Genomic DNA, 14,667 nt, shown 5'->3' on the forward strand with positions numbered 1-14,667 from the left:
CTAACTGGGGATGGAACCCACAACCTTGGTATATAAGGACGAAGCTCTAACCAACTGAGCTATGGCCAGGGTTTGATTTGGGTCAGGGCACATATCTACATTGCAGGTCATATGCGGGAGGAAACTCATTGATGTTTCTCTCTCACATCAATGTTTTTCTTTTTTCTCTTCCTTCCTCACTCTCTAAAGTCAATAAACATATCCTTGGATGAAAATAAAATAAAATAAATAAATAAAATAAGATAAAATAAAATAAAAAATAAAATAAAACAAAACAAGATAAAATGTCTAACATAGCACATTTTGTGTTATGTGATATTTCACCAGTTTTAAAAAATCCATAAAGAAAGAAGAGGAGACAGGGCCAATGATAAAGGAGGCTAGTGATAGCTTTTCCAAATATTCAACCTTAAAGGATGAATAGTTTCTGAAGGAGAAAGGGCACCAGGGGAGAGTACTCAAGGCAGAAGAATCAGCATACACCAAGCTATGGAGATATGAAAGGGAACCATATCTTTCAGGCACAGGAGGAGTTGGAGATACTGCAGAGACACAGAAAGTGAGGCATAGAAACTTGTTTGGGTAAATGTAGTGTAGGGCCTGAAATACTGCCCTAGAAAATTCTACATTTATTCAGAAGACAAAGAAGAGAGTGCATTATGAAAAAAAAACCACACCCCACACCTTACATATGACCTAGTATGTACCTGCTACACATACAGAGTGTTTCTTTAGAAAAATAATTTATTTTTAGAGAGAGGACAAGGGAGAGAGAGAGAGGGAGAGAAACATCAGTGGGTTGCCTCTCCCACAGCTCTGGTCCCCGCAACACAAACATATGCCCTGACCAGAATAGAACTGGGAAACTTTTGGGTAGTGGGAGGATGCCAAGCTCACTGAGCCACACCAGTCAGGGCTTATATACAGAGTGTTTCTTGCTTTGTGTCTAGTGAAGATCATCTTAGAAGCTTTCTGAAACTTCATCATCTCAGTTACCACATTCTCCTGAAAGTTTCCTGTAAGTCCTCATGCCAGACTAGCTTCCTTCTCCAATCTCTGGTTCTCATCTGTTCCCATATCTACCTTTCCCATAAACCTGCAAAGCAGAGGTGGGTTTCCAGTCAAGAACACAGCGTAGGCAGACACGGTTCATCTCTTCACGCAACCACATCAAAATTACAAAAAAAAAAAAACCAAAAAAAACAGAACAGAAAAATCATCACTCATGAAAGTCAGAAATCGAGGTGAATGGAAGGCTGACAACTACGGAATTCAAGAAATCAAATCCATCCAGGCTGATAAGAGGGGTGCAGATGTGGAATGAGCTGGATAAAAATTCAGGAGGCATATCTTGGGAGCAGGGAGTGTGAGACCCACATCAGGCCCCCAGCCCAGGATTCCAGTGCCAGGAAGATAAGTCCCTACAACTTCTGGCTGCAAAAACCAGTGGGGATTGAGTCTGTGGAAGAAACTGCTGGAGCTCCAAGCAGTTGCTCTTCAAGAACCCACAAAGACTCACCTACTCAGACTCACTCCCTCTGAGCTCCAGCACTGAGGTAGGAGCTTGAAAGGCACCAGTGGTATACAGGGGAGGGACCGAAGTGTCTGGCATCAAGGCAAGCAGAGGCCATTGTCCTTTTTCTAATCCCCTCAGAGAGCCACAGAGCCAGTAAGCTGGTGCCCTATCTGAGACTCCCTCATCCTGGCTAACACTGTTTGACTTGCCTTGGAGATTCCCCAGAGGCTCTGCCCTACCTGACTTATGGGCCCACCCAAGCTGCTTTTCCATAAGAATGGCTGGTCTTGGCTCCTAAATCCTATCAAACAAGCAACAGCTGACTTCAGGGAGCCATAGCAGCAGCCAGGTTAGATTCAGAGCTTGGCTTTGCCTGGGAATCTCCAAGCCCAGCACAAGTAGCGGCCATCTCAGATTGCTTTACAGCTCAGGCAGGGTGCCCTGGGCAAAACAAAGGCTGGGGCTGACCTGGGCCTGAAAACCCCATGGCCAGCTCACCCAGTGGAAAGCTGGACCATGTTGGAGCACCACCACCTTGTCCTTGCACAGCTGATCCTCCATGAAAGGTGGAGGTTGATGATCAGTTTTCACAGCCAGTCCTGCAGCTGACTGGTTAAATCCCTCCCACTGATCTGCCAACAGCAATCAAGGCTCAACTACAAGAGAAGAGTGTACTCAGCCCACATGAATGGTGCACCTCAAGTACCCAGTTTGGGTGATAGGGGAGGTTGTGCCACTAGACCCTACAGGACACCTACTATATGAGGCCACACTACCAAGGTACAGAGTTAAAGCAGTTCTACTTAATACATAGAAACAAACACAGAGGGGCTGCCAAAATGAGGAGACAGAGAAACATGGCTGAAGTGAAAGAACAGATGAAAACTCTAGACAAAAGAACCAAACGAAATGGAGATAAGCAATCTATCAGATGCAGAGTTCAAAACACTGTTTATAAAGATGTTCAGGGAGCTTAGTGAGGACCTCAGCAGCCTAAAAAAACAATCAGAAACGAAGGATACACCAATTGATATGAGGAATAGCTTACAGAGAAACAACAGTAGAGCGGATGAAGCTGAGAATCAAATCAATGATTTGGAACATAAGGAAGCAAAAAAACAACCACTCAGAACAACAAGAAAAAAAATAGCCCAAACAAATGAAGACAGTATAAACAGCCTCTTGGACAACTTTAAGAGGTGCAACGTTCACTTCAGAGGGGTGCCAGAAGGAGAAGAGAAAGAGCAAGAAATTGGAAATCTATCTGAAAAAATAGTGAGAGAATACTTCCCTAATTTGGTGAAGGAAATAGACATGCAAGTCCAGAAAATACAGAAACCCCCAAACAAGATGAATGCAAAGAGGTCCATTCCTAGACACATCATAATTGTTTAAAGATACAGAGAGACTCTATTTAAATATATATATATATATATATATATATATATATATATATATATATATATATAGAGAGAGAGAGAGAGAGAGAGAGAGAGAGAGAGAGAGAGAGAGAGAGGGAGAGAAGGATGGAGAGAGGGAGAGAAATATCAGTGTGTAATTGCCTCTTGTGCACTCCCAACTGGGGACCTGACCTGCAACACAGGCATGAGCTCTGACTGGGAAGTGAACTGGCAACCTTTTGGTTCACAGACTGGTTCTCAATCCACTGAGCCATCCCATCCAGGGTAAGAGAAACTCTAAAAGCAGCAGGAGAAAAGAAGTTAGTTTCCAGATGGTTTTCAGACGAGGGAGGAGGGGAATAATGGGTGAAGAGGTGAAGGGATTATGTAGCACAAATAGGTATTGATAGAATAGCCATGGGGATGTAAAGTACAGTACACGAAATGGAGTAGCTGAAGAACTTATACACATGACCCATGGACATGAAGAATGGTGTGGGGGTTGTCTGAGGGAGTGGAGGGTGTGCTGGGTGGAGGGGGGCAAAGTGGGAAACTCAGGACAACTGTAATAGTATAATCAATAATATACAATTTTTTAAAAGACCAGAAAATGGCAAAAGTGAATTCTGGTTAATTTGTGTGTTCCCAAGCATACACAACGCATTCTAGCACACAGTAGGGTATCAGCGCATGGCTACTGACATGGCCTAGACAGGGATTCTCAATGAGCTGTGCCATTGCCCAACAGAGATTCAAGAAAAAAAGTTTCTCATCTGTCCTTGGATTCCACAGAGATTAGGGGAGGGAGGTCTCAGAGAGCTTGAGCTCTGGTGCAGAGCTGGCTTCTCAGGCACTGAGGACAGGACAGAGGCAAGGTGGTGCCCCAAGCCACACACAGTTCAGAATATACTGCGGGGGCGGGCTGGGGGGTTGGTGAAGTGTGAGGTCGGTCTGGTAGGAAGTCCCGCTCAGGACCAAGGACAGTTCCTTGCCGGCGGGCTTCACCTCCGGATCTCTTCTTGTGACAGCTGAGACATCTGGCTCCGTTCCTGAAAATTCTGTCCTGGAGTAAATGCTCAGATCTTCCAGTCACTGACTGGACATCCAAAGGAATAGAGGAGTCCAGCTGTATCCACTCAGAGAGACCCATCTACTCAAGCTATTCAGGTAAGGCGACTGGATAGCTCATTTCGGGGGGCAAAGGGAAAGGACTTCTAAAATGGCTTGGTCTCTATTCTACTTATAAATAAATAAATAAATAAGTAAATAAGTAAGTAAGTAAATAAATAAATAGGAGCAAAAATATAACTTTGTTTGATTTCACACAAGCAGGCAGGAGAGGATTTGGCTTTGGAGTCTAGGTCCATGTGATTCTCAAGTCTGAATTCTTCTACCAGGAAGGAAGGGCTGCCTTGGGAGCAGAAAACCAGGGCTGGAGTTCCCAAGTACCTGAGTGACTTTGGTTAAACTGTGCTCTCACCTTCATGTCTGTGCTGATGCCATTCATTCCTCCTGGGCTGCCCATCACTCTGCACATATTCTAACTTTTGAATTTCTACTAATCCTTCAAGGTTGACTGTGGGAGTGTGGTGTGGGCTGGGTGGAGGAGAGCAAAGGGGGGAAAACTGGGACAACTCTAATAGAATAAACAAGAATAACTTTTTAAACAAGGGGTAAAAAGGTTCAGTTCAAATGTCAGATCCTGCATGAGGTTCCCCCAGTCCTTCCTTCTCAAGTAAACCCTCCTCTTCAAACCCCTACCCTGCCTTGTTGCTTGCATGTCTCCCTTCTCTGTTAGAAAGGGCTGGATTAATATGCCAGCACTGAAAGCACTTGTTAGTCAAGCCAAAGCATCACGTCATTGTACAGATTCGGACATGTGCAACTGCTTCCACACAGAGAGGCAACAAAGTCTAGAAAAAGGACCACTTGCTTCAGAATCAGATAGACCCAGTGTGGCTGCCCCTCTCTGTGTGACTTAGTCAAGGTTCTTCTCCCCTCTCAGTTTTAGTTCCTCTTCTGAAAAATGCAGAGAATAATATGTCACAGGTAGTTCCAACCTGTGTTAAGGAAACAATGTCCATATCATAAACACATACCTGTGTTTGTAGGATGTACTGCCTAATAATACCAGCTAATATTTATTGTTTACCATGAGCCAGAAACTTGGAACATGGCAACATTTTAAGTCATCAAATAGTCCCTAGCTTGCATATAAGAATACTGAAGTTCTATGAGGACATGTAACTTGTCCAAAATCCGACAGCTATCCAGTGAAAGATCTTGTGTTCTGAGCCAGTTCTCTCTGACTCTTATTTAAATAGTGGAGCTATTGAGAGTTTGAGATGAAGATAGTTACATCTATCTTTTTCTTAGAAAAGGGTATTGTGGGTCAGAAATGTTATGTAACATGTCCAAGTTTAGCCAACAACAACAACAAAAATCAGATAAGCCCTGACTGGGCAGCTCCTGGTTGGAGCATGATCCATGAAATACCAAGGTTCCAGGTTTGATACCTAGTCAGGGCACATACAAATACAATCAATGAGTGCATCAAAAAATGCAACAACAAATGTCTCTCTCTCTCAGTAAATTTTTAAAAAACTTAAAAAGAAAGCATCAGATAGAACCCCTATATCTTTTCCATCTTCTTGTCCTGTCTGTGCCTAACACAGTGTTCAGTACATAGTTCATGCTCAATAACTGATTATGGCATAAAAATAAATCCTAAGTAGTCTCTAAAAAATTCCAAATAGGTCGTTGGAATTAAATTGATTGCTTCTTATGCAAGATAACTGAGAAACACCTCTCAGTATCTAAAGTAAGTGGCTGAGACTTCACAGCAGAGTTAAATCTGACCCAGGGGCAAAGAGAGGAATTAGGAACAGACTCGGGAGCAGAGGAAAAGTGGGTCATCAAAGAGAAGAGTCAGATGAGGGAAGGGAAATGCCAAGGGAAGAGGGCAGTTGAGGAGTTCTTGCTTGGAATCAAGGGGAGCCCCACCAGGCAGCACTACAGCTGCTGGGCTGTCCTCGTATTCAGAACCACACACAGCTAGCTCTCCCTGGGACTCTGTCCCCAGGGCTGAGGTGCTGGGCTTGTTTCAGGACCAGGGACAGCTCCAAACACTACTACTTGACCCAACAGGTCCAAGTTGAGCCTTAAATACCTCCAGATGTCACTTAATCTTCTCTGGGGTTAGATGAGTCTTCAGGCAGCTCCCCCCACACACCAAGGGCATGATTCGTCAACAATGCCAATCTCATGAAAAGAGCTCATAGAAATGAGTTGAAAAATATCAGGCTTCTCACTTTGAACTTGTAGCCTCTGGAACCCTTGGGTTTTGGTCTTTAATAAAAAGAAAAATGACACATTGCAGGGTTTTAAAAATGTATGAAATCTTTTATTAAAAGGACCCACCCTGGACATAGATCTATACAATAAATGTATATATCTCCATCTTTATGGTAAGAGATATTGGGAGGGGGAATAGTCTTCTGGAGAATAAATCAGGAATGAAACTTCCATGGGCTTTTCTAGGAAATATCCCCAACTGACTTTCTTAGCTAATAAATGGTGGTTAACTTCAATTCTTGATAGCACATCCATAGAGAAACCCCAGCATAGGGAGATAAGGATTTCACTCTACTTCAGGATACCGAGAAAAATCACTCAAGTTCACTGTGGAGATGTGTTTTTAAATGACACCTATAAACAAACTGACCCAAGTCTATCAAAACTAATAACTCATTCATCTAGAACTTTCCCCTTCATTTTCATGTAATCCTCACAATGTCTCATGGGAGCCAACATCATTCTCCCCATTTCACAGACAAAAACCAAACAAACAAAGACTTGAATAAATCAAGCAATGTGGTTAAGACTGCAATAGGCAGATTAGGCAGGTTTCTGAGCTCAAGGTGACACTCCACTGACTCCCTTACAAATCAGCAACCATCAGAGAATGTAGGGAAGGCCATCTAGGAAGAGTCCCAGTGCTCCCAGCCAACACCCTCTACTGCTTTTCCCTTTTTCATCTTCCCCTCTTTCTGTTTCTTCTCCTTCTTTTTTTTCTCCTTCTTTTCCTTTTCTTGTACATCCTCCTCCTCCCCTTTCTCCTTCTCCGTCTTATGAACATTGATGGTATATTCACTAACAGTCTTTTTTTCTTATGAGTTCTTTCTTTAAACATAATTGTGTAAGAAATAGTACATAGACAATTTTATAGGTTACTTTAAATACACTTAATATTGACAGTTTATATTAGACAATGTCCTGGTAGATTGAATTATTTAAAGCAATCTTCTATTGTTGGCTATTTGTAGTGTTTATTTTCTTAAGATTTTATTTATTAATTTTTTTAGATAGAGGGGCAGAGAAGGAGAAAGAGAGGTAGAAAAACATTGATGTGAGAGATAAACCTCAGTGAATTGCCTTTTGCACACCCCTGAACTGGGAACCTGGCCAGCAACTCAGACATGTGCCCTGACCAGGAATTGAACTGGCAACCATTTGGTTTCAGGATGATTTCCAACCCACTGACCCGCAACAGTCAGGGTTCCCCTACTATTTCTTGCTGCATATATTAAGATCAGTGTTGCCTGGCTATCCAGCTTTGATCTGCCATGGCTTAAAGAACATGTACTATATACTGGGCAGTGGTGTGCTTTTCTCACTAGGTCTCACTAGGTGTAGTTCTGAGTCACACAGACCCAGCCCTTCTACCTAGGCTTACAACTCAGTTGGAGAGACACTGAATCACTTAACAAACACACAAACAATTGAAAACAATAAGGATCACTCTGAAAGGCAGTGAGGGGATGTGGGGATAGAGAGCAAGGACAGGGTTTGATAAAGGATGCACAGGGAGCCTTATCTGAAGATAATACATTGAAAAATGCATGCCAAGGATGATGAAGATTCCCAGGAATAATGAAGGTGAGAACCAGGGGTAAAGTGTTCCAGGCAGAAGGAACTTCATGTAGGAATTCTTTAAGATGTGAAGGGCCTTGGAACATTTGAGGAAGTGAAAGGGTGCCCATGGGGCTTCAGTAGATGGGAGATCAGGACCTACGATGTGCTCTAAGCCTAGAGCAACAGGCAGGGATCAGAAAATTGAGGTTCTCTGAGGCCATGATAAGGAACATGATGCTGCTTGTGATAATAATGGAGAAATCTGTCAGGTTTAAACAGGAGAGTCACCCCATATGATCTACAATTTTTTAAGAGATTTTATTTATTTATTTTAGTGAGAAGGGAGGGGAAGGAGTAAGAGAAGGAGAGAAATGTGGATGTGTGTGAGAGATACATCAATAGGTTGCCTCTCACATGTCCCCATCTGGGGACCTGGCCTGCAACCCAGGCATGTGCCCTGACTTGGAATCAAACTGCTGACCTTTTGCTGACCTGTGCTCAATCCACTGAGCCATGCCAGCCAGAGCACACCTATGATTTTTTAAAAGTCTTCACCCAAGATATGTTTTCATTGATTTTGAGAGAGAAAGACTTGATGTGAAAGAGGAATTTTGATCAGTTGCCTCCTGTAGGAACCCCAACTAGGAATTGAACCCACAGCTTAGGCATGTGTGCTGACTGGGAAATGAATTCACAGCCTTTTGGTGTACAGGGTTATGCTCTACCCAACTGAGCCACCCAGCCAGGGATGATCTATGATTTTTTTATCCTCACCTGAAAGTATGTTGTTATTGATTTTTAGAGAGAGACACAGACAGAGACAGAGATATGAGGGAGAAACTTTGACCAGTTGTTTCTTGTATGAGCCCCAACTGGGAATTGAACCCCTACAACTTAGGGATGTGTGCTTACTGGGAATCCCACCCATGACCTTTTGGTGTACAGGACAATGCTCTAACCAACTGAGCCACCCGGCCAGGGCTATGTTCAATTACTTTGCAGGACCCCACTAGCTGCTACATGGATAAAGACTGTGGAAGGCAAGACTGTAAGCAGAGGAACCAGGCAAGGTTATTTCATTGACTCAGGTGAAACAACGGCTGGATCTAGGGTGAGCAAGATGTAGAGAGATAGATTTGCATATTTTATGGACGTATTTTGTTCTCAGATGGGGAGCCCCCAGGAGCTGGGAAACATGACCAGAGTACAAGAGTTCATCTTGCTGGGTTTGTCCACAAGGCCAGAGGTAAGGGATGTCCTGTTTGCTGTCTTCCTGACTCTCTACCTGGTGACCCTGCTGGAGAACAGCCTCATCATCCATCTCATCCTCACTCACAGTGAGCTGCACAAGCCCATGTACTTCTTCCTGGGCAACCTGAGCTGCCTGGAGGTAAGCTATGTGTCAGTGACCATGCCCAGCCTGCTTGTGGGGCTGTGGGCTGGACCCAGCCCCATGTCCTTCACAGCCTGCATGACCCAACTGTTCTTCTTCATCTCCCTCATCTGTACCGAGTGCACCCTCCTGGCCTCTATGGCCTATGATCGCTATGTTGCCATCTGCCACCCACTCCACTACCCACTGCTCATGAGGCCCCAGGTCTGCCTGGCCTTGTCCTTGTCCTCATGGCTTGGTGGGCTGCTGGTCTCAGTGGTCAAGACCTCATGCATTGCTAGCCTGTCCTACTGTGGCCCCAATGTCATCAACCACTTCTTCTGTGATGTCTCCCCTCTGCTCAACTTGTCCTGCACCCATGTGGCCCTGACAGAACTGGTGGACTTCATCTCTGCCATCATCATCCTCTGGGGTTCCCTGCTTGTGGCCATGGCCTCCTATGTGGCCATCGGTAGGGCCATGCTGAGTATGCCATCAGCCGCTGCCCGCCGAAAAGCCTTCTCCACCTGTGCGTCCCACCTGGTGGTGGTGGGGATTTTCTACTCAGCCACTCTCTTCATCTATGCCCGTCCCAGCCGCATGGAAGCTGTAGATCTAAACAAGATTCTGTCTGTCATCTACACTGTGGTCACACCCATATGCAACCCTGTCATCTACTGTCTGCGGAACAAGGCAGTCCAGGCAGCTCTCCACAAAACCCTGCACTGGTCCCGAGGCTGACCGGGATATACGGGTGTGGTGGAGCTCTCACACTATCAATACTTTATGTTTATATGGAGATAGAATCCACAGATCATGTATTTTACTCTGTGCAAATGTACAGTTCTGGGGGTTTTGAGTGTATTCACAAAGTTGTGTGACTATCTCCACTATCAAATTCTGTATTTTGTCACCACCAGGAAAAACTCATACCCATTAGAATTTATTCCTAATCCCCTGTCCCCAAGTCCTCAAAACCCACTAATCTTTCTGTTTCTATGGATCTGCCTGTTTTGGATATTTCCCATAAATGGAATTATATCACATTTGGACTTTTGTGTGGCATCTTTCACTTAACATAACATTTCCAAGGTTTGTGAAGGAGGTAGCATGTGGGTGTCAGTATGTTGCTCATTTCTATAGTTGAATAATATTCTGTTTTATGCATATACCATGTTCTGTTTACCCACTCATCAATGAATGAATGAATATCTGCATTTTTTCCAGTTTTTAATCTGCTAGGAATAATGCATGAGAATGAATGACATGTTTTAAGACACTACATTTTAGGAGGGTTTGTTTCACAATATTCCTGTGGCCACAGCTGATTGATACACTGTAGTTGGCCCAAATTGGTTTGTTTTTTCACCATCAGCAAATAATTGTGATCAAGGATCAGGGCTGGGCTATGGGGGCATCTATGAGTCCCAGGCTGGCTGGCGCACCCAGGGCAGAGGAGCCTTGGGAGAGAGAAGGAAAGAATGAACAAGAGAATAGAGTCCACCTTGCCCTGTCCTTCAGCACATGCATGGCCTCCTTGAATGCCCCCACCGTGAACCTAGGTGGAATCTAAAGGCCTCGCTAAGGCCCAGCAGCTTCCATCTATCCCTGCCCTGTTCCCTCTGTGACCTCATCTCCACTGAGCTGCAGCCACAAGAGCTTGCTCTGCTTCAGGGTCTTTGCACTGCCCATTCTCTCCCCTAGAAATGCTTTTCCCTGGATGTTCATGTCACTTTTTAAAAATTCTTCACCTGAGTCCTGGATGGCGTAGCTCAGTGGATTAAGCGCGGGCTGCAAACCAAAGCATTGTAGGTTCGATTCCCAGTCAGGGCACATGCCTGGGTTCCAGGCCACGGCCCCCAACAACCACACATTGATATTTCTCTCTCTCTCTCTTTATCCCTCCCTTCCCTCTCTAAAAATAAATAAATAAAATCTTTAAAATAATTCTTTACCTGAGAATATGTGAATATGTTTATTGATATGGAGATGAAGAAGAAGAAGAAGAAGAAGAAGAGGAGGAGGAGGAGGAGGAGGAGGAGGAGGAGAGAGAGAGAGAGAGAGAGAGAGAGAGAAACATTGACTGCTTGCTTCCTGCATACATTCTAACCAGGGACCAAACTCCCAACTTTTCGGTGCACAGGTGACACTCCAGCTAACTGAGCCTCCCCACCAGGGCCACTGTTTCCATTTGACAACGTCCTAGGTGGGCTGTTGTTTGACTACCTCTCTGTCCCCCTCTCCCGCTGATCTTCCTCAATGAGCCCAACCTCAAAGATCTCTGCATTTTCTGTCACACCTGCCACATCCTCACCCCAGGGCCTTTTTGTTTGCAAATCCCATCCATGCAGCTGTTGGTGTTGTTGGGCCTTTCTCACCCTCTAGGTCTCCATTCAAATATCTTATTCAGGGTTCCTGCCACTGATGCAAGAAATAACACAACCAGCTACCCCTCCACTACCTCCAGTGTCTGGAATGGAATTTAGTGTTTGCTCAATAAGGTCTATTTTCCCTACAGACTAAACATTAGGGAATGTCCTGCACAGTTCATTTTCCATTATGTGGTTGCATAGCTTCTGTCTCACATGAGTTGCTGTGAAGAATCAGTGAGGCACCCTGGCTGGGTGGCTAAGTGGGTTGGACACATCTTGCCAACCGAAAGGTTGCAGGTTCAATTCCCAGTTAGGGCATATGCCTGGGTTGCAGGTTCAGTTCTGGGCATACACAAGAGGTGACTGATAGATGTTTCTCTCTCACATCAGTGTTTGTCTCCTTCTCTTTCTGCCTCCCTTTCTCTAAACAAACAAATAATTTTTACAAAAGTATCCATGAAGTAATACACGGAATCTCTTAGCATTGGGGTGGGTGCATGCAGGTACTCAGTAAGTGTGGGTGAATGTGTTGTGGGCACCAACCAGCATTTGTTCAATGATCCCAGAAGCCCCAATACTATTACATGCAAGATGAAGCTTAAAAATACATCACCATGGCCATCAAGTCCCACCAAGGTATAACTCCCACATTTGTTCATTCATTCCAGCCACAGTGCATCCACAGCACCAGGTGCTGTCACAGGTCCTGAGTTGGGGTTTGGGGATTTGGCAAAGTCAGAGCTGTTCCCTACCCTCACGATGCCAGAGGAGCAGAGAGATGACATCCTTAGAAAAGGGACATGAAAATTTTTCTAGAATGCCATCCCAACCCTGTCTAGCTCCTGGGAGATGCTCTGTCAACACTTACTGCAAGTGTTAACCTCTGTGTTGCTGACAGTTTTATCCCCAGCACCGACACCATGTCTGGCCTATACTAGGTACTGCATGAATATTTACTGATGGCTGAACATCTTTCTTGTACATAGTCACATTCCCCTAGATCAGTGTCTGGCACACACAGTAGTCACTTGAAATATTTGTTGAATGACTAAAGAGATGCTGTGCTCTCAGTTCTCAACACTCCCCTTCACTTAAAGGCATTCTTCTTTTTTTTTTTAAAGACACATTCATTCAGCATCATGATCACACTATTACATTTAGCAATCAACAGCATGGGTGCAAAAAGAAACTACATTAAAAACCCTTTGTTGGAATTCTTTACATTTTCTACAGAACAGAAACTAAAATAACCTGGTATGCAATTAGTCACAAATACAGTTCTTTAGTTTTTTGCCCATTTGCATGAGTATTGTCTAAAACATGTCTTCTTTGTAGCAGCTAGGCCCTGCCACCACTGTGCTTGGCTGACTTCACAAATCTATTGGAACCTGTAGCTTCTCTGTCACTTCTCTGGCTCTCCTCTCCTGCTAAGCTTTGTTTCCTGGCAGTAATTAAAACCTTCTGCCACTGCCATGGCCACCTTAGTTTCACAGTCTGGCAAAGTATTAGCCTCCACCACCATAAGGGCCAGAGCTTCTGCCTCCAAAGTTTCCTCCTTTCATGGACCCAAAATTTGAAGATTGATTGTTGGAATTGCCCAAATCACTGTAGCTGCCACCACCTCCAAAACTGCTTCCACTACCACCGGCAAAGCCATCTCTGCCTCCTTCATGGTTATAGCTCTCATAGCTGACACTCCCCATAGCCACTGCCCTGGTTTCCATAAAACTGTCTACCACTTCCATAGCCTCTGCTTTCTCCAGAGTAACCAGGGCCACCTCTTCCATAACCACCATCATTACCAAATCCACTATAGCCATCTCCGCTGCCACCCTATCCACCACCACCACAGCTACCACTAAAGCTACCTCAACCACTGAAGTTTCCTCCATAACCAAAGTTGTCATTCCCATCAAAACCACCTCCACGACCTCCTTGGCTGGATGGAGCCCTAGCCATCTCTTGCTTAGATAGGGATTTCCTTACTTCACAGTTGTGGCCATTTATGGTATGGTATTTCTGAAAAACAATCTTGTCTACAGAGTCACGGTCATCAAAGGTTACAAAAGCAAAGCCTCTCTTTTTGCCACTGCCTCCGTCAGTCATGATTTCAATCCCTTCAATTTTCCCATACGGTTCAAAATCATCTCTTAGGTGATGTTCTTCAGTGTCTTCTTTAATACCACTGACAAAAATCTTTTTCACAGTTAAGCAGGCACCCGGTCTTTAAGAATCTTCTCTTGAGACAGCCCTCTTGGTTCCACAACTCTTCTATCTACTTTGTGTGGCCTTGCGTCCATGGCTGCATCCACCTCCTCCACAGTGGCATATGCAACAAACGCAAAGCCTCTGGAGCACTTGGTGTTTGGATCTCTCATCACCACATAGTCTGTGAGCATTCCCCATTGATCAAAATGGCTCTTTAGACTCTCATCTGTTGTTTCAAAGCTCAAACCTCTGATAAAGGGCTTCTGTAGCTATTCTGGCTTTTTGGTAAACTCTCACTTAGACATGATGACTTCAAGAGAGGGAAGTTCAATGATGCTTACTCAGAGGCATCCATTAGCAGAAAAGCAAGGCATTCTTTTTAAAAAATTGATTAGACGCCCTGGCTGGCGTAGCTCAGTGGATTGAGCATGGACTGGGAACCAAAGTGTTCCAGGTTCGATTCCCAGCCAGGGTACATTCCTAGGTTGCAGGCCATAACCCCCAGCAACCGCACATTGATGTTTCTCTCTCTCTCTCTATCTCTCTCTCTCTCCCTCTCCCTCTCCCTCCCTTCCCTCTCTAAAAATAAATAAATAAAATCTTAAAAAAAAATACCACCTTGTCTAGAAGAGTAACTTATGAAAAAATTGATTAGAGAGAGAGAGAGACATAAAGGAAGAAATTCATTTGTTTTTCCACACATTCATGTATTCATTGGTTGATTCTTGTATGTGCCTTGACTGGAGATTGAACCTGCAAGCTTTTGGTGTCCCAGACAATGCTCCAAACAACTGAGCCACCTGGACAGGGCCCAGCCTTACTTTTTCATCTGTAAGTAGATGATGTTAAAAACAAATAAATAAGAATCACTAAGTCTTGGGACTG

General features: G+C 44.3%; 1 protein-coding gene and 1 pseudogene across 1 annotated transcript; one reads left to right on the forward strand and one right to left on the reverse strand.

Annotated features, from left to right (window-relative positions):
• The first annotated feature begins 3,875 nt into the window (after window positions 1-3,875).
• Window positions 3,876-10,342, forward strand: LOC114510799 (olfactory receptor 5-like). The gene is made up of 2 exons (XM_028529283.2): window positions 3,876-4,083; window positions 8,999-10,342. Exon 2 carries the CDS (start codon window positions 8,999-9,001, stop codon window positions 9,941-9,943), a length of 945 nt encoding a protein of 314 aa, XP_028385084.1. The 5' UTR covers window positions 3,876-4,083; the 3' UTR covers window positions 9,944-10,342.
• Window positions 10,343-12,707: 2,365 nt separating this feature from the next.
• Window positions 12,708-14,087, reverse strand: LOC114510800 (annotated as a pseudogene).
• Window positions 14,088-14,667: the final 580 nt, after the last annotated feature.

The sequence above is a fragment of the Phyllostomus discolor genome, chromosome 12, assembly GCF_004126475.2.
Source record: "Phyllostomus discolor isolate MPI-MPIP mPhyDis1 chromosome 12, mPhyDis1.pri.v3, whole genome shotgun sequence".
NCBI classification, from domain to species: Eukaryota; Metazoa; Chordata; class Mammalia; order Chiroptera; family Phyllostomidae; genus Phyllostomus; species Phyllostomus discolor.